The sequence below is a fragment of the Haliotis rufescens genome, unplaced genomic scaffold, assembly GCF_023055435.1.
Source record: "Haliotis rufescens isolate VD_foot unplaced genomic scaffold, xgHalRufe1.0.p SCAF_1, whole genome shotgun sequence".
Lineage (NCBI taxonomy): Eukaryota > Metazoa > Mollusca > Gastropoda > Lepetellida > Haliotidae > Haliotis > Haliotis rufescens.
Genome location: NW_025963779.1, coordinates 33,094,847 through 33,114,486, shown reverse-complemented (window position 1 = coordinate 33,114,486; position 19,640 = coordinate 33,094,847). Strand labels below are relative to the sequence as shown.

Below are 19,640 nucleotides of genomic sequence, written 5' to 3'. Positions count from 1 at the left end.
TGCAGCCATCTGTAAACCTAACACAAGTACCTATGCAGCCATCTGTAAACCTAACACAAGTACCTATGCAGGCGTCTATAAACCTAACACAAGTACCTATGCAGCCATCTGTAAACCTAACACAAGTACCTATGCAGGCGTCTATAAACCTAACACAAGTACCTATGCAGCCATCTGTAAACCTAACACAAGTACCTATGCAGCCATCTGTAAACCTAACACAAGTACCTATGCAGCCATCTGTAAACCTAACACAAGTACCTATGCAGCCATCTGTAAACCTAACACAAGTACCTATGCAGCCATCTGTAAACCTAACACAAGTACCTATGCAAGCTGAACACTTGTACTCCTCGTTTTTCTTCTCCATCTCCTTGCCCTGCTCCTTGTTGATGCCGACACAGCTGCCATGGAACCACTCCCCACACATGTCACAGCAGATCATGAACCTGGGTCATAACATAGCAACATTAATTCTCTCTTCCAAAATAAGTATCAGTAAGGATAAGACTTGTTTTCGACTTGTCCTACAGTTTGTGGAGTAAGTTAGTGAAGATTGCTATATGCAAAAGTCTGCAATATTCCAGCTAGATCACAGCAGCCTGTACAAGACTGGGTCAGACAAACCAGCAAGTGGCAGCCTGTACCACAAGACTGGGTCAGACAAACCAGCAAGTGGTAGCCTGTACAACAAGACTGGGTCAGACAAACCAGCAAGTGGTAGCCTGTACAACTAGACTGGGTCAGACAAACCAGCAAGTGGCAGCCTGTACAACAAGACTGGGTCAGACAAACCAGCAAGTGGCAGCCTGTACAACAAGACTGGGTCAGACAGACCAGCAAGTGGCAGCCTGTACAACAAGACTGGGTCAGACAAACCAGCAAGTGGCAGCCTGTACAAGACTGGGTCAGACAGACCAGCAAGTGGTTGCCTGTACAACGAGACTTGGTCAGACAAACCAGCAAGTGGCAGCCTGTACAACTAGACTGGGTCAGACAAACCAGCAAGTGGCAGCCTGTACAACAAGACTGGGTCAGACAAACCAGCAAGTGGTTGCTTGTACAACAAGACTGGGTCAGACAAACCAGCAAGTGGCAGCCTGTACAAGACTGGGTCAGACAAACCAGCAAGTGGTAGCATGGGCAACATTGCACTGTCAGAGTGCCATGATACACAATCAGACAAGTCAAACTTTGTACACTGGTAGCAACCACCCAATCCTTATATTCTACCCCAGAGTCTCTAATAGGTAGTGGAGTAAAGAGTTAAGTGTAACCAGGGGTCCGGAAACCGTCATATGCGCCGGACATGTCCGATTGGGAATCTCAAATGTCCGGTTTAAAATATTGCTTACCAGACATTTTAAAAAGTATTGTCCGGACATTCTTAAATTTTGACCGGACATGATCAACAGTTAGGACTGAGCAGTTTCTGTCTGCAGTTGCAACACAATTAGGATTATCTACACTGACAAGCTTTGTTTGTTTTGATTGCTGTAAATACATCATACCTACATGATAGTCCAATCGGTCAGTCACTGTAATAGGCAATAAACTGAGTTGACACTGATTAATCGAGGATTAATTACTGAGAACATCTTGTTAATTTGCGTGAAAGGTGTTTACAACTGTACATAAATACCTTGCATCATCGATGTACCTCATTATCCTCACAATGTTACGATACGTAACCTCAGACAAGAAGCGAAAGCGTGACGACAGCCAGTCGACCGATGCAGATCAGTCGAGCGGATCTGCCAAACCCTCAAAGTCTAGACGATCATTTTGTAAGTCGTGGCTAACGACTTTCACTTGGTTGACATACAATGAAGATTTGCAGATTTTATTGTTTTCAGTAGCTAGTCGTATATTGAATCTTGATTGACCGCCATTTTGCTCTCTCGGACGAACGATATCAATTTTTTTTTATGGTCAATAATTAAGTACAGATGAAAAAAGTATTCAAATAACTATTGCTCTCAACGATATTTTAGTATTTGTGATTAAATTATCTGTCTTGTTTTAAAAAAATCTTTAGTTTAAAAAAAAACTTTTCCCGTGTGGTCACGTGATAACCAAATATGGGATAATAGTCTCGATCCAAATGTTACAACGCGTACACTTGAGCAGACTCATGAATATAACTCATGAATATTAATTAGACCGTTTACTACATTAACAGATCGTTATTATAACAGAAACAAACGTATGTTTTCCATGTATATCTAAAATGATATTATTTGTTATTAATTGTCCGGTGAATTAAACAATTTAAATTGAAACAATTCATAATTCATCATATTATGAATACGTAAACTTGTAATGTGTGTGAAAAGTCGTACTAAAATACGCTATTTGAAGGGGGTGTTGCCTAAATGCAAATGTCCGATTGGGATTTTAAATTTTCCGGACCCCTGAGTATAACTGCAACTATATGTTTGAAATTACTCAAACTTGAGCCAGTGAAGCACAGGTAGATCCATTCAATGCCTGATCTAAATCCTCTATAACAGTGTTTTGTCTTACACTGCTTTACTGTCAAATATATGACTTGTTTGTTCATTTGTTGTTAAACGCCGCATTCAGAAATATTCCAGCTATATGATGGCAGTCTGTAATATTTGAATTAGGACCAGACAATCCAGTGATGGATATTATGAACAACAATCAACACTGTTGGGGTATGGTGACATGCTGTCAACCATTTCTCCAAGACAGACCACCCAATCCATCAGGAATATGTTGCTGTTCCTACTCTAACCCGGAATCTAATTACTAAACGTGACAAACTGTCATATGAGTATAAGCATATGGGAGTTGAGTACAAGATGCTACAGTATAAGGCTTTAGACAACAGTTACAGTGTCCAGTTCCCGTGCCTGAGACTGCCAGCATGCCTCACCTCTTTCCATGTGGCTTCTTACAGATGCAGTAGAGGGTGTTGGGGTCGGTGCTGGGATCCCAGTCAGAGTCATTCTCATCATCTTCATAGCTCAAGTTCCCACCTTCACTGTCTGCAAGAGAGTATTTGTTCTCATCAGCATTGTCCGAATCTCTACCATATTGCAACAAGCGTCCATTTATTACAGCAAGGAAACTTCTAAATGACCTTGGACAAAACTCAATGATCACCACTTAATCAGAGGTATCAAATCACAAAATAACATTCCTAATAAAGCAGCTGATGTCACTGATGCAAGAAATATTTGAAAGAAAACATCTCTTTCATCATTATTGACTGAGCTATGAATATGATGAATGTGGTCAAGTTTCTTCAGGTGGTGTTTCATTGCTCACCTGTACTTTTACATTTCAAAGCCACTGCTAATACGATTGATTCTAAGTTAAATATAGAGGTTTGAGGGGTTCTTCTTTTCAGGAATACAGATGCAATAATCAAATTTTCCTTTTCAAAGTATGTTAAATGTAAGTTCACTTGTCTTGGAAACACATGTAACACTTTTGGTTTAGAGCAAACTGCTCTGCCATATACCAAAAAATAGGAAACACAAAAGACTTTTATCGTTCTCAAGAACTTACCACTTCCACCATCGATGTCTGTTCCAAACAATTTCTTCCTCCGTTCTCTCTTCTTCACTCTCTGCTTGTCACTCTTCTCACTGTCAGTACGTCGTCTGTGCTTGACCTTCACTTCTGACCCTGACCCTTCTGTCTTCACACTGTTGCTGGGATCGACTGAACTTTCACCTTGAACCTTTGTTACCTCTGGACTTTCACCCACCTTTACCTCTTCAATTGTGGGTTCGGGTTTAGCTTCTTCTTTCACAGGTGTTGTTTCCGGTCCAGTTTTTCTAACATCTTCTGTACCGTCTTCAGTAACAATGTCCTTAACCTCTTCAACTTTGACCTCAGTTACATCTTTGACCTTTGACCCATCTTCAAGTTCATCTTTCTTTTCAAGGTCTTCTTTCTTTACAGCACCTTCATGGCGAATGAGAGCATCGGGTTTGAATAAATCGGTCATTGTTGGGTCAAGGAATGCCTCCGTCTCAGACAGCTTGTGTGACTTCCGTCGCTGGGCCTTGTGACCACTGTCAGGCGTCTTGGATGGGTAGCGGCCAAAGTCGGACATATCAATGTCAAGGTCTTCCTCCTTCGATCCCCTACTCTTCTTTGAGTGTTTCCCTTCTTCTCCCTTCTGGTCCTTAACATAAATTATTTGTGACATAAAGGTTCCAGTACATTACATTGTATTGTATTTCACAGGATAGCTAGGGCTGGGATGTTTAACTCGGGTACTCAGGTACTTGGGTCAGGTGGGTCCTGATTAGGACTCAGGAATCCACAGGTCTACCTGGACCCATGGTTAGTCCCAGTAGAAGCCTGAATTCAGTACAAGATCTTGACCTTAACATACCACTGCTACAACAAGTAAGCACCTTCCTTTTTATCTGACCTTATCCAGGTATATCAACCATCTAGATCCCTCCGTTCTTCTGAGAAACATCTCCTTTGTATACCTAAGACTAAACTGACATGGTCTGGGCAGAGGTCATTTGCCTACAATGCTCCAGTTCCATCTCAAGACATTCCTGTTCAGATTCTTTTATGGCATGGCTAACGTAAAGCGAATTGTAGCACTTTAGTGTGTGAGTGAATGAGTGAGTATGGTTTTACGCTGCTTTTAGCAATATTCCAGCAATATCACGGCAGGGGACACCAGAAATGGGCTTTACACATTGTACCCAAGTCGGGAATCGAACCCGGGGCTTCGGCAGGACAAGCAAACGCTTAAACCACTAGGCTACCCCTGTAGCACTTTAGACCACTGGTCACCTATGATCATGGTGATACACACCACTAGAACTTATCATTTACACTAAAGACATGACACTAAACATAACACATAAACACTGTTATTCCTGGCTATACAATGCAGCTTCACAAAAACATTCCTACAACAATGTCTGTGTACACATTTAATACAACACACCTTTTTATCTTTCTTCACTTTCTGTGGAGTTACCTCTTCGTCAGAATCTTTCTCACTCTGTAACAAATAGGACATGATGATGGCTTATCAATCCATTCATCTTCACACTTCTTTTCTTATTTTACTTCCCTGAAGTAGTTTGATCAAATTCCACATAACAGGCATTTATGTCTTTACTTCTCAGAAGTGTTTTTTCTGCATCCGTTGCATTATGTGAATATAACTTCTCCCCAAAGTTTAAGTCGAAAATGTTGAAAATCTAACCAGACTTTCTTCCATCAGTCCCCACTGTACATGTATTCCGCAAAACCACGTGCAAAATTATTTATTTTGGCTGCGGAACACAGCACAGACTGCTCCTTATACATGATAAAAGGGAGCAGAAGATATGTGAGGCAGGAGTGACATACTCCACCAAACATCCTACTGAAGATTTGATGCAGCTGTGTATGAAAGCAAGCAAGCACATGTATATGTTAAATCGGTGACATTTTGTTACTAATTACTGTGTTTTTCTAGTTTCGAAAGGTGTAGATGTAAGACAGTAAGCACGTCCCTATCTGTATGATCGATAAAACTGGAGAACGACATCTTTACCCACCATATTACTATGATTACCCTGGAGCAAGGGGACATAGCACTAAGTCAAACATAAGTCAAGGTTAAAATATCACAGTAAGGATACTCTTGGTACTAGTGGAGTTACGACACAGCGCTATGCCAGTCATAAGTTAATGTTACATTATCAACAGTCTTAACAGTCGTAGTGTAAATCAGTATTAAAGTAATGAAAGTCATAGAGCTACACGAGTCCCAAGTCAATATTAAACTATCGTAGTAATGACAGTCGTAAGTCAATGTTAAACTATCAGAGGATGGACAGTCAGAAATCAATGTTAAACTATCATAGTGCTATGATCACTTTATGAAACAGGACCCAGCCTACACTAATTGTTCTCTCACCTTCTTGCTGTCTCGCCTTTCTCTTTTGACAGAATCCTTGCTGTCCTCACGACTCCTCTTCCTCTTAGCCTTTCCCCCCTCTTCGGATTCCTTCCTCTTTTTTTTCTTCTTCTTCTTAGCCTTCTCCTCCTTTTTCTCCCCTTCCCCTTCTTCCTCCGCCTCCTTCTTGTCGTCGTCATCAGACTGCATGTCCTCCTCATCACTTCCAAATATTTCCTTGATATCATCATTGATGGAGTCTCGCTTTTCTTTCTTCTCCTTAGCAGTTTCATCCTTACTCTGCTCTTCTTCCTCCTTCACAACATCATCAACAACATTCTGTTTCTCTTCCTTCCCTTCTTCTAATTCTGTCTCTGGAGCTTCCTCAGCTTTTTCTTCTTCCTTCATTGCAGGAGAAGCACCTTTAGATGCTGCACCTTTTGTTCCTTTTCTCTTTCCTTTGGGAGTAACTTCTTCCTCTGCCTTGGCTACCTCCTTCTTTCCCTTCCCTTTCCCCTTCCTGGTCTTCTTGGGAGTTTCCACCTTCTCTACCTCTTCTTCAACATCAGCGTGCACCTCACTGTCCTTCAGCGCTGCCTTCCTCCCTCTCCTCCCTTTCGTTACTTTTACTTTTTCTTCGCCAATTTCTTCTTTTTTACTTTCTTCCGGACTAACTGTATCTTCAACAGACTCTTCTTCCTCTTGTTTGGCTGCTTTCTTCCTCCCTCTTTTGCCCCTGACAGGGGTGTTGTTGTCTTCCTTTGCCGTAACTTCTTCCGTTTTGTCTTTAGCTTTCCTCCTTCCTCTTCTACGCGGTGTTTCCCCTTCTTCTTCTTTGTCTTCTTCCCCAACATCCGCTGCGGGTTTGCCTGATCCTCGACCTTTCTTACCCCGTCCTGGTTTAGTCTCTTCAACTTGGGTTTCTTCCTGATTGTGACTTTGACCCCTGCCACGACCCCTTCCCCTCCCTCGGCCCCTGCCTCTCCCTCTCCCCCGGCCCCGGCCTCGAACCGGTGTAACAGGAACTGGTTCCCCTTCCTGTTCACTCTCTTCAGTCTTGTTGGTTGCCCCGCGCCCAAACCTACGTGTGATGATCCTGTTGCTAAGTGTTTGTGGTCTGCCCCTCCGCCTCTGTGCTGGGTTGTCGGCAGGGGACCCCCTTCCCACCGAATCCTCCTCCCCTTCCTTGTCTTCATCCTCATCTTCGTTCGTAACCTTTTTCGGACTTGGACTCGGCTACAAAGAAAACATATGGATTCAACTTCATTGCATGTAGTTATTTGACATAAAACATGAAAAATTTCCAACTATTTCTGAAATAATATCTGTGACAAAATATTGTATAAATATAAATTACAGCTATACAGTACTGACGTTTTCAAAACACAAACAAAATGACATTTCAAGGACATACACCAGAACTTATTTAAGATTTTCAACATACTGAAGAAACAGATATCCTCACACATGATACATTTTCTGACAAGCAAAGTATTTTTAACCTACATTATTGATACTGGTCTGCCTGAGGGATTTATTTATAATAAGGTTGCCTTGACCTAAAATTATGGGCTCCTCTCACCAAAGGTCTTGGTTCAGCTGTTTATTTTACCCTTACCTTGCTGACGTCATTAATGGGGTCTGTGGGTGTGGTGTCTGTGGGTGTGGTGTCTATGGGCGAGATGTCTGTGGGCGTGGTGTCCCCCTGATCTGAGGGTTGTGTACCCCCCTTCTGTCTCCCCTCCAGTACCTCCTTCACTAGGCGCCGGTTCTCCTGGCGTATCTGTTCTGCCTTCACTCGCTGCTCATGGTCACTGATCCGACTGGAACGTCTACAACAGACCACAAATACATAGATATTATAGGTGACTACGGAGGATATGTTTACTATTGAAATAGAATAGCAAGGGTATAGCAATAGCATAGCAATAGCATAGCAATAGCATAGCAATAGCATAGCATAGCAATAGCATAGCAATAGCATAGCAATAGCATAGCAATAGCAAAGCACTTTAATAGCAAACCCCAATTTTTCGAAAACTATTACAACATAAGTAAAGCGACTGCAATACTATTGTGATGGTTTGATTACTGACTTTGCCACTATCTACCATCCAACAATGTAGGTCTCATGCATTATTCCACATCATGCCTATGGCTAACACTTCTCCCTAGTCCTAGATTCAGCAGGGGCCTTAAGAAATTGTGAGGTTATTGGAGGAACATTAAACATTTTTTTATATAAATATTTCATTTTGACAATAAAACCTTAAAAACATGAAGTCAAATGTCACAAAATGTATTTCTAGTAAATGTGACTAAAACAGTAATGAATTGTCTCACTAAAAGCACATTTGCAGGGTATAGCTCATACTGGCAACGGCATGAGAACCATAATACTGTAGACACATTAGAGAATACATAAAATGAAAAGAACATAACTTTTCTACATTAACACATCATTCAGCAACTGTCACAAAGCATTTATATTCTTTAGGTAAATACGATCAACAACATTTGAAAGAGGAACACCCTGTTGACAGCAGCAAGGCTTACATTCACAAACTTCCCAATCTTCACAGCTGCTTCTCTCTCTTAGCATAGCACTTTAGGAGCTGTAGTACCATCGAAGAGAGAGTTGACTGATAGATTTTGACTTACTTATTCTTCCTGTTCAGGCGCTAGTATTTAATCAAACGTTGCATAGATAAAGAGGCTGAAATTTATATGTCCACGGTCTTTAGCAGCAATCTCGAAACCTACCTGTCTCAGGCAGAGATCTACATCTAGGATACTATATCTACATTATCACACTCTTCACTACACTGCCCACCTGTGACATGTGGAACTAGAGGTGACTAACGGTGGTCAGGCTCGCTGACTGGTTTGAAGCATGTCATCAATCACAATTGCATGGATCGATGCTCATGATATCAGTCACTGGATTGTCTGGTCCAGACTCAATTATTTACAGACCCCCGTCATATAGCTGAAATATTGCTGAGTGCGGTGTAAAACAACAAACCAAACCGACATTTGGAACTTACCCCGAAACCTGGTTCATGAACTACTGAACTACTGGGGAGTATTGGACTATAGTTTGGCCTGGGACACATGGTATAGATCAATACTGAAGATAATACGAGAAAAATGAAATATGCATTTTGCAAATGCTTTCAGCCTTTTGCTTTAGTTTGGTGTCCATATCAGTTCCTCTATACAATGTGAGAGTTCGGGTTTAACATGTTAAACGGCACTTTGAACAGTATTTCAGTTACATAACATTGTATGAGCTTGACGTGGGAAGAAAACCAAAAGTGACTCAGGTCTCAGTTTTACCAATTACGTGAAACCCACAAGCAAGGATCTGGTTCTGATAAACCTAGAAACATAATCAAGGAGAACTGGGATTCAAACCAAGATCATAGGTTTAATAACAATATCATTTGAGGGGTAGCATCAAGTTTTAACTCAACAGTTCTCCAGAATAAATTTGTGCCCTCAATTAGTTGTAAAATCAGCTGCAATTGTGTAATTATGAACTAACATCAATCATATAGATCAGCAATTAACTGCATTGTCAAAAGACAGTGGTGCACAATATTGTGCAATAATTACTCAAATTGAGGTGAAGTTTCCAAAGTCAATATACAGGAAAGAGCCTGGGACAGGTGAACTTAAAGGGCAAGTTCACACGGAAATGAACCTATTTTTATTGTACTTTTTCCACATTAAAAGTGTTAACCTAGAAGTGTCATAGACAAAAATATAAAAATATCACAATTAATTAACATATTTTTCGCATTGAAACGATTTATATTTTTCACATTTACCAAGTGTTCTATTTCCACAACAAAAACACCATGGCTTATGCCCCTTGCAATATGACGTCATTGGTGCCAATTGATAAACATTATGACGTCATCATGCTTTGTTAGAGCCGCTTCACGTGGTGTAGGTCCAGGTGTGTGATTCTAGCGTCTCAGATGCCAGCCAGCATAGTGTTATGCTGAGTCACCACTGCGCCGGAGTGTGTCGTAGGCCATGTTGTTTTACCGCAAACTGGTACTTGATATCTTTTGCGTTGAGAATAGACAGGGACCCAGTTGAATTGGCACCAATTACGTCATAATCTAAGGGGGATAACTCAGGCCTGTTTAGCTCGAAAAACGAAGGCCTCATAACGGCATATCATTTTCACACTATTGTGAGCTTCCTACGTTCACTGTGAAAAAAATGAGTGTATATTTTCAAACACAGATACTAATTAATTCTAAAATTGCGTTTTGTTTAGAAAAAGAAAGAAAGTGATTTTTGCGTGTACACTTCCCCTTTAAACACTGACACCAACACTGTGGAGGATAATGCATTTTGATCTTGTCAACAAGTTAACCTAGGAACACAATGTGACATTTACCTAGCCCTGATCAGATGCCAATATTCCACCCCAAATCTGCAGTAGGTGAGAGTAAACATGGTACATATTCCCAAATTAGAATTAAACATGTCCCAATTCATGTTGTGATGGTCATGGCTTTGAGGAGTTAATGCATATTTCACTGAAAACAGACCCAATTTCGAAGAAGCAATGTGTGAAATAGTCTCAAAATACTGTAAGATTACCTTTTTATCATATCACATCGCACATTCAAAATACTACATATCACTGATAGGTATATGATAATATGGCATTGTTGGAGTGTAAGCCTATTTTAGGGCCAATTCCTGTTTATAATAGCAGTGACTAGCTGGCCTGACCATGCTGACTGCACAGAACATTCCATAAAAAATCTACCCCTGCTTAAAAGGCCAATTAATTGATAAATGCATAACACCATTGCTCACGATATTCGAATCCATTTATAACACGTACACATGAAATCCTGCGTTCGATACACATAAAAATTGAATACAGACACCAACAAAATGAAGAGTGCATCCACTGAGATGCTGTAAATTTGTGTTGTGTGTTTATGAATGGGCTATTTCTCATAATATGGATCCACCTAAAATTAATTTCTGTATGTAATCAATATAAAAAAGTAAAAATCACAAATTATCTAAAGGCACCAGTTCACCACTAGAATGATCGGTATAGCAAGTTTCAACAAGAAACATTCAACGGTTTAGGAGTTTTGCTACAAAAACAGAAAAAGGACGGACAGACGGATATGCTGATCACTGTGCTTGAAACAGGGGGGTGGGCAATACATAGAGTCATCATGGTCATATCAGTTGGGGAATTCCATATCTATTATAACTAACGGCCTCTAAGCAAGCGCACCACTTGTGGTAGAGTACAGTATTCAGTGTCCGACATTTCTCTGAGGGGCCCACTTTGTAGCGTGGGATCCTATGCATTTTTAGGAATGATTGCTGCAATTTCATAATTTGAGAGCACTTAAAACCAATTTTAATGTGACGTAATTATGTAAAAAATACCACACACTCTCAAAGGCTTCACAATCTTCCAGCACTAGTACTTGTAGATTCATTTCAGTCGGGAACACTGTATCTATTCTAACTTAACAGCCTCTGAGCATACACAATCCTATGTCACTTGTCATAGAATATGGTAATGAATTTTTAACACTTCTCTGTAAACCCAATTTTTAACATAGGATCCAACTAAATGTTTCAAGTGTCCTTGACCCACAAAATAAATACCCCAGGTAAACCCTACATGGACGACTTACATCATTGTACATAGAGAGATTGGCTGGTACCCGGACTTACCTGGATGGTTGCGGGGAAGCATCATCTGTCTTCTTCTTTCTTCCCCTCTTAACTTCTTTCACTTCATCCTCTACCATACTATCATCCTCCATCTTCTCCACATCACTGTCGAAGTCTGCCCCCACCCCCACATCAGCATGCTGCACTGCAGGAGGGGGGGAGGAGGATGTAGCTACGACACTGGTGCTGGGGATTGCCGGGGAAACTGCCTCTGGGGGTGTGTCGGAGGTATACGCTGCAGTCACCTTTGAGATGGACGGTTGTGGTTTGGGTGGTTGACAAGCATATGCATGATCGTTAAAGGCGGCAGCTACTACCGCTAGTTCGTGTTCCCGGACACTATCCTGTCAAGGGAATACCATGTTTAATGTGGTTGTACAGCATTACAGGTATTCACTTGGACAGGGTCTCATCAGACATCTGAACATCAACGTGAATATATGTAACCTAACACAGTACAAACCTAATCTTCTAAAACCTTAGAAAAAGTCTTGTCAGTACCCCACCCTCACACATCAATACATCTCGAGCTACTCATCTTCCCGAGGCAAGGGAGTTAACGGACCATCTGAGTCCAGTCTCCACCCTTGCTGAACTAGGCTGGAATTATAGAGTTATACTTTGGCTGGATTCATAAGTCTATGCAGTCCAATCAAATTTGCTTAACGAAATCGATATCGGGTTCTTAAACTGCCACGCAGATTTAGGCTGAATGCAGGTTTTGCAAAGCATGTGTACTGACAACTTAGCGTCAACAGATATTTCCTAATCTTTTCATGTTCGTAATCAATGTGGTCACATGATTTGATGCACTTAGACCAGTTTTATCACAAAAAACAAAGATCTTGATTATCAATCAGATCGTCTTCACTGGGCGACTTAATTTTATTTGAAGCAAATGTAAGTAATAATTTTAAAGGTGGAATCTGATTGGTCAATAGAAGGGACATAGAAGGGACATAATTCGTCAAAGCCACTGGTGTCAACATGCTGTCAACAAGGTCAACAGATATTTTCCAAATCTTTTCATGTTTCTTAATCAAGGTGCTCACATGATTTGATGCACTTAAGACTCATTATATTACAATATATAGAAGGGACATAAGCCCAGAAATTCCATCTAAATCGAAAAGGGTGGAAACTGGACTTTTACAGTCAGTTAACTCCCTTGCCTCTGGAAGATGCAAGCTACTGTGTCAAGATTTGATGTGTATCACAATACTTAATTTGCAACGGTTTTGTCTCGTCTTCTCCATGTTTAATCTTTCCCATGCTTCCCCCTTACAAGAGGTTGCTGCCACTAACCAGTTTGTGTTTGTTTGTGATTAGTTAAGGCAGAAAATTCACACCAGCCCAAGTAGTTATCATACCAGGTTATCATAAAATTTAAAAAACATTACTTTTCAAAATTGATACAAAAACTAAAATATGAATTGATTACACATACATCAGTAAATCAAGAAACCCCTACTCAGCACAAAATATGTAAATGTTCAGAGGGACTATTTTTTCACATTTGACTATCATGCACACATCATGTTAATATGAAAGTTACCCGTACATGTATTTCTTATCCAGTGCAGTAGAACTTCAAACTATATTTCCATGCCTACGTCTATAAAGTACCCTGGGTTTGGTGATATTACTTCTGGTTTAATGCTACTTTTTCTTCTGCACTATCACTGTGATGGACTCACACATTAATCCATGTGGGGATCGAAACCAATCAATCTCATTAAAATCAGATCTTAGTTCTCGCTATGCTGAACAAAGACCTGAGGACATCCCATTAGGGTCACGTCAGAATGACCTTTCATCCAACAAATCAGAGCGTCGCTTACCAGATCATGAAAGTGACAGTCGAAATGTGTTTTCTAATCATGCAACCATGAAATATTTAACACGGGGTATTCCGAAGGACAGTTATGGGTTTTATGATTATATCCATACAATCTAGGCCATCCAAAAGCCATTCCAGAATGTTCTTATCAGTTTTAATTTTTTAAATCGAGAATACGTCATATTATGTTTCGAAGCGTATTCGCCAGTTTGAAACTAGAGTCGTAAAGATCGATAAAGCTGCCTTCTGATTGGCTAATTTTTATTTTTTGTCAGTCTTTTCATTGGTCGGTCAAATTCGCGAAAGGTCGTACTGACGTGACCTGTAATGGGATGTCCTCAGATCTTTGTTAAGCGGTAGTGAAAACTAAGATCTGATTATAATGAGATTGGAAACCAATACTCTCTGTAGCAAGCCAATCACTAGGCTACCCAGCTTCCCCTAATCTTAGACATGATTCTGAACTACAGCAAGTTATAACAAATGTCAAATCTGGGATAGTTCAGATTCTAGTACTTTTGGGGTTGAGTCCCATCCAGGATTCGAGCCCACACGGCCAGAGTGAGGCACTTTGTGTGCGGATGATTAGGTGCCTCACTCTGGCAGTGTGGGTTGGAATCCCGGATGGGACTAAACCCCAAAAGTACTAGAATCCGTACTTTACTAAGAAAATGTTATCCCAAATGTGACATTTGTGACATTTGACTACTTTCTAAATGGCAAGTTAAATGATCAAGAGTTTCGGACGCGCATCATATTCTTTTTGTTCAGTAGGCCCCAGTTTTCTTGAGTCAGTGATTTCCAGCTCTGACTACACATGCTTCAGGAGTTATGATGACAACTGTTTATTTACCCTTATTAGCTGATGAGCAGAGGCCTCGTCAATTACGTTCTGTCCACCAAATAGGTCCAGCTTGAGTGAGTCATCAGATGAGTTTAATGTGTCCCCCTTGTGTACCGGTGCGCTAGACCCCTCAGCGGCCATGTTGGATATTAGACTGTGTTCAAGGGTCTCAAGGTCTGTAGTCTGTAGGAGCTTCTTCACCTCCTCACTGGAGAGTACATCTTCAAGCTGACCGAGCTGTTCATCTGACAGACCAACAAATGGGTTCTTGTCCTGCAAGGAGCATTATGAGTGAGTGAGTGAGTGAGTGAGTGAGTGAGTGAGTGAGTGAGTGAGTTATCGTGCTGACAAACCAAGAAACATTTGGGGATACGACTCTGTATAGCGAATCGAGGCACCTTACACAACTAGGCAACATGTGTTGGTTATTACCAGAGATATCGTTTGTTTGAGAACATTGTGATGTCATTGGTTACAATGACATCATAATCATCAAATGATATCACTAATCACATGAACTTTTATCGGCTAGCATAATACAATTCTATTCCTGACATACGCTATTTAAGATAGGAAACACACTCTGCCATTCATCTCACCTCTCCTGGGAGTAATGTATCCAGATTCCACTGATCCCCCTCGCTGGCACCTACATCTTCAGTGTTAGTGGCCACCGATGTGCAGGCAGCTACAGAGTTGTCTTTCTTGGTTGACTCCCCTCCCCCGCCAGAACCACCCGTCACTGAACTTGTAGTGGCCTCAGTTTCTGGTCGTGTCCCGGACATTTCACGGTCTCAGGATTCTAGGAAGAAGAATGTATCAATCATTTCTCAAGGTCATTTTCTCTGGTTACAATGTCATTAAAATCACATCTTTTAATCTGAAATCAATTTCAAAAATCAAAATTTCCAAATCAAGGTGGCAAAGAAAATGAAGCCAAATAATCTTAGAAAGCCAACGTCTTATTGGTTCAAGAAACAACACATTTTTAATTGAGAGGTATCGTATCTGAGTAACCGATCTGATTTTAATGAGCTTGCTCTTTTTAACGCTTAACAAAAACTAGAAATATAGGCTATGGAGGCAAACATAGTGCTACAGCACTGAAGTTCACCTGGATATGTAAAAAGGTTGCTGACAGTATTGCTACTCAAATGTTTTATATACTAATCATGTTAATAACAAAAGAATTACTAAACATACAGGGTCTGATAGCTACGCTAACCCGTAGGACCAAGGCTAGTAAATCTGTGTAAAAACTGAAATTCAAATTCAACAGCTGGCTAGTGTATTTTGTCACATTTTTCATTAAGTAGGAATGATGATAGTCACAACATAATAAATAAAAAGGATATTTAGAATTTATCTTATATAACACACTGTTGAGATATTGTCATTAGTTGTGACCACTTCGCAACTATTTTTACTGATGTTTGGAGCGTCAATGCATTTCAAGGCAATCACTAAAAAAGCAGGAAGTAACTTTTCAAGTCCAGTTTTTGATCACCAAAAATTCTCAGGGATGGATGGCATAGTTATCTGTGACTATTGGTTTTAGATTTAGCCCTTATTTACTGTTTGTTTGTTTGTTTCTTTCTTTGTTATTTAACGCCGCATTCAGCAATATTCCAGCTATATGACGACAGTCTGTAAATAATCGACTCTGGACATGCATCAACCAAGTCAACGAGTGTGACCACCCGATCCCGTTTTACTGCCATAGTGAGTTCAGTTAATAATAAGCGTACAAATATGATGTCAGGTAGATTATTATTAAATGTCCCTGAAGTGATGAAATATGTGGCTTTTAAAAAGTATCAGATGCAAAACTACTGAATTAATTCAGGTGTTATCAGTGGTGGGAACAAGCACATGTGAAGTTTCAGCTTCATTGGTTCAGGTCTCAGGAAATAATGTTTACGGTGTGAGGAATTGCATTTTGGGTGGCTATTGGAACATGGTCCAAGTGCAAGGTCAAACCAAGGTCAACGTTTTTAATATTCCCAAAGTGGTAAATGTGTTTGGAGCACTACTGCTTACTAGAGAAGTAACAAATTTTATGACATTCTGAAGAAAAAAAGTTTTATAATTGCCATAAAATGTTTCAACTTTAGTATGGATGAAGGACAACAGTCAAATCAAGATGAAATTTGAGTGGATACGAGTGAGTGAGTTGGGTTTAACACTGCTTTTAACATTATTCCAGTTATATCACGGTGTAGCAGCTTCATGTGGGAGGAAAGCCCGAAGTGATGCAGGTCTCAGACGTTTACCACTTCGGTAAAACCCACGAGCACGGGTATGCTGCTGACAAACCTAGAAACATAATCGGGGCGAACCCGGATTCGAACCCATTGAGTGGATATGATGACAGAGATTGATTTGGATCCCATTTCTGTTTCATAACTTTATACTTACATCTGTGAAAACACACAGTTGTAACTTCTAGGATAGACATACAACACAAAGTCATTGTTTTCATTTGTTGGCAATGCTAAGGTTAAATAATTGTTTGTGATACAAGTCAAAATAGTATAATGAAAATCACAGAATGCTTGATCAAAACTTTGTTTACATTACTGATGCAACCCTTCATACCTACATTTCATAATTAATCCAAAGACTAAGTTTATTATTTTTTTAGTTGATCAATGATCCCAAATTAACTTCGCCAATGTTTTCTTCATGCCCTCCCCGTCATGGGTAGTAGTGGCCTTGCTATATCATGTTCATATATTAAACATAACATCCTCTCGACATGAAAACCAGTCAGGAGAATGTAACCAAAACAAAAAATTAAAAGCCAGTTTTCCACCTTTGAGGTCTGAGTCTAGTGATCCTCAAACATGAGTGTATAGTGAACCTTAAACAAGAGTCAAGTGAGCCTCTAACATGCTTATTGAGGATTGACTGTTATTGCCAAAATAGTTCACCATTTTATAATAATTTCATTTCTTAGCAAATAATGGGAACATGATGAGCTGTATGAGAAATAGTAAGTGATTGAGTAGGGGATAACACCACTTTGAACAGCATTCCAGTTATATCACGGCATGTCAGATTGATTTGGGATGAAAGCCCAAAGTAAGTCATCTTCCTGAGGCAAGGGAGTAAATGACTTTAAAAGTCCAGTTTCCGACCTAGGCTGGAATTATAGTTATATTTTGGCTGGGCTAACGATTCTATGTACAGTCTAATCAAAACCGTTTAACAAAATTGACATTCTGTTCATAAACTGGCATGCAGATTTCAGCTGATTGCGTGATTTATAAACCATGTGTACCGACAACTTAGCATCAACAGATATTTCAAAATCTTTTCATGTTTTTAGTCAAGGTACTCACATGAATTGATGCACTTCGTGAGGTAAGATCAGTTTTATTACAAATAGATCTTGTTTATCGATCAGATTGTCTTCACTCTACGCCATTTTATTTGAAGCAAATGCACCTCTAATAGGTGGAATCTGATTGGTCAATAGAAGGGACATAGAAGGGACATAACTCACAATAGCCACTGTTGGCACTACGATCCAGCCCAAAAATTCCAGCCTAGTTTGGCAAGGGTGGAAACTGGCTTTTTACAGTCAGTTAACTCCCTTGCCTCGGGAGGATTGATGTAAGATATATTGTTTATATTGTCACATCAGCTGTGGCCAACCTGAACACAACGTTATACACAACATAACTATACTATCGAGATTATCTGATCTTGTGATCTCTGCCTATATAGCCTAAAACCTTCCCTGTCCTTGGTGAGATGGTGCGGTCAATCTTAGATGTTTGGAGTGTATGGAACAAGTAATTGTTTAATAGGAGCTAACAGCATCTTGGTACACATCATGGAAGCTCTGGTAGTGGTACTTAATGAAAAAGGTTAGATTGCATAAACATGACTGTGTCAAATGACACTTGTGGTAGAAAAAATAACAATAGCTTTCATGGCCGACCTACAGTATGCCTTTGTTACCATGGATGGTCATGTAATGCAGGGATTTCAACATACCCTGTGACCTCTGCTTGTCTAAACATAGTGTCTGTGTAAAGATCAAACCCAATACCAAATAAATATATTAACATCAGTGAATATTAACAAGAGGACTAATTTAATAAATAATATTATTGAAATGATCTGCATTTCTGTTTCTATGGCGGTCGGGTGTGAATGTACAAGATAACTAATTGGCCCTAATTCAGGGGAACCTACTCTTCTTACGAGGTGGCTTGCATGAATCTGCACGAAGCTCAAGTACTTGATGCAAGTGCAACATGAAACTGACTGACAAAACTATGTGATGTAAACGAATTGCCCACCTTAAGCATTCATGGACTTGATCAACATTGCAAAGATTAAGATTTACATTTTTGATCCATTTCCTGTATTCTGGCGAGTATTTTTTTCATTTCAAGATCATCATACTCACCTTATACATACCATAAGTTGCCAAATTTCCGATTAGATATGCATGCAACTGTCAGGTTAATAAGGCAAGTGTTTTCGACAAGATCCTTGAATGTTTGGAAACTCACTTCTACACGTTTTCACAGCGACTCCGCCGCCATGATAAAGACTTGTTGTATTTTCCTACAACTGATTTCAAGAGAGCGTCTGCTGTGCGTCAGTCATGCTTACGGACAGAATCTGCAAAACAACCAAATATGTGAAACTAAAAATGAAGAAAGCACACCATGACACAGATTTTTATTGCAGTTATTGGCTATCTCGTACACATAATACATGTTTAACAGTGGAGATATTCTGGAGGGATTTTTCAAAACGTGCAAAAGTTTGAATTTAGTGTTAATCAAACAATTAGCTTCCCTAAAACGTATCCATGAAAGAATATTTAATGGCAGCCTAGAATTGATCTTTTCTAATACAGAAATGTCATATTACATACCCTTTCAACAATTCTCTTTGCGCAGCACGCATTACAGTGTCGTTAATAAGCAGTATATATTGGTATGTAAGAAGTTTGACGTCCATATAATTGCATGGTGTGGTGTGTGTTTTTTAATTGAAAACACAATTCAGTATTTATATACACTGAATTAGATTCATTAGCATTACCTTTAATACATGGTTAAAATGCCATACCAGATAACAACACATCTGCTTCAAGCATCACAGAAAGGTGAGGAAATATATTTTTAAAATATTGTTTTCTTCATTTACCATTTTTCAATAGTATCTAGTATAATAATGGCAGTGCACGATACATTTATGATAATGTTCGAGTCTCATACTTGTCCCATTGTTGTGAATAGCTAAATCGTGTACAAAATATATTTTCAGCGAGACCACATATAGAACTAGTCGTAATA

General features: G+C 39.8%; 1 protein-coding gene across 5 annotated transcripts in view; it reads right to left on the bottom strand.

The window, feature by feature from the left end:
* The window catches only part of LOC124139427, a 38,115-nt gene extending 19,179 nt beyond the window's left edge, over positions 1–18,936 (bottom strand). Inside the window, exons 1-10 of one of the 5 annotated variants that reach the window (XM_048395029.1) lie at positions 18,846–18,936; positions 14,916–15,118; positions 14,326–14,589; positions 11,633–11,976; positions 7,515–7,728; positions 5,918–7,132; positions 4,955–5,011; positions 3,541–4,165; positions 2,903–3,014; positions 328–449 (exon numbers count right to left, since the gene is read on the bottom strand). In XM_048395029.1, the coding sequence (XP_048250986.1) occupies positions 328–449; positions 2,903–3,014; positions 3,541–4,165; positions 4,955–5,011; positions 5,918–7,132; positions 7,515–7,728; positions 11,633–11,976; positions 14,326–14,589; positions 14,916–15,101 (3,139 nt within the window). In that variant the 5' untranslated portion in view covers positions 15,102–15,118; positions 18,846–18,936. Of the gene's footprint in view, positions 1–327; positions 450–2,902; positions 3,015–3,540; positions 4,166–4,954; positions 5,012–5,917; positions 7,133–7,514; positions 7,729–11,632; positions 11,977–14,325; positions 14,590–14,915; positions 15,119–18,739 lie in introns of all 5 variants that reach the window. The other 4 variants (XM_048395027.1, XM_048395031.1, XM_048395030.1 and 1 more) reach the window with 4 other exon arrangements.
* Positions 18,937–19,640: the final 704 nt, after the last annotated feature.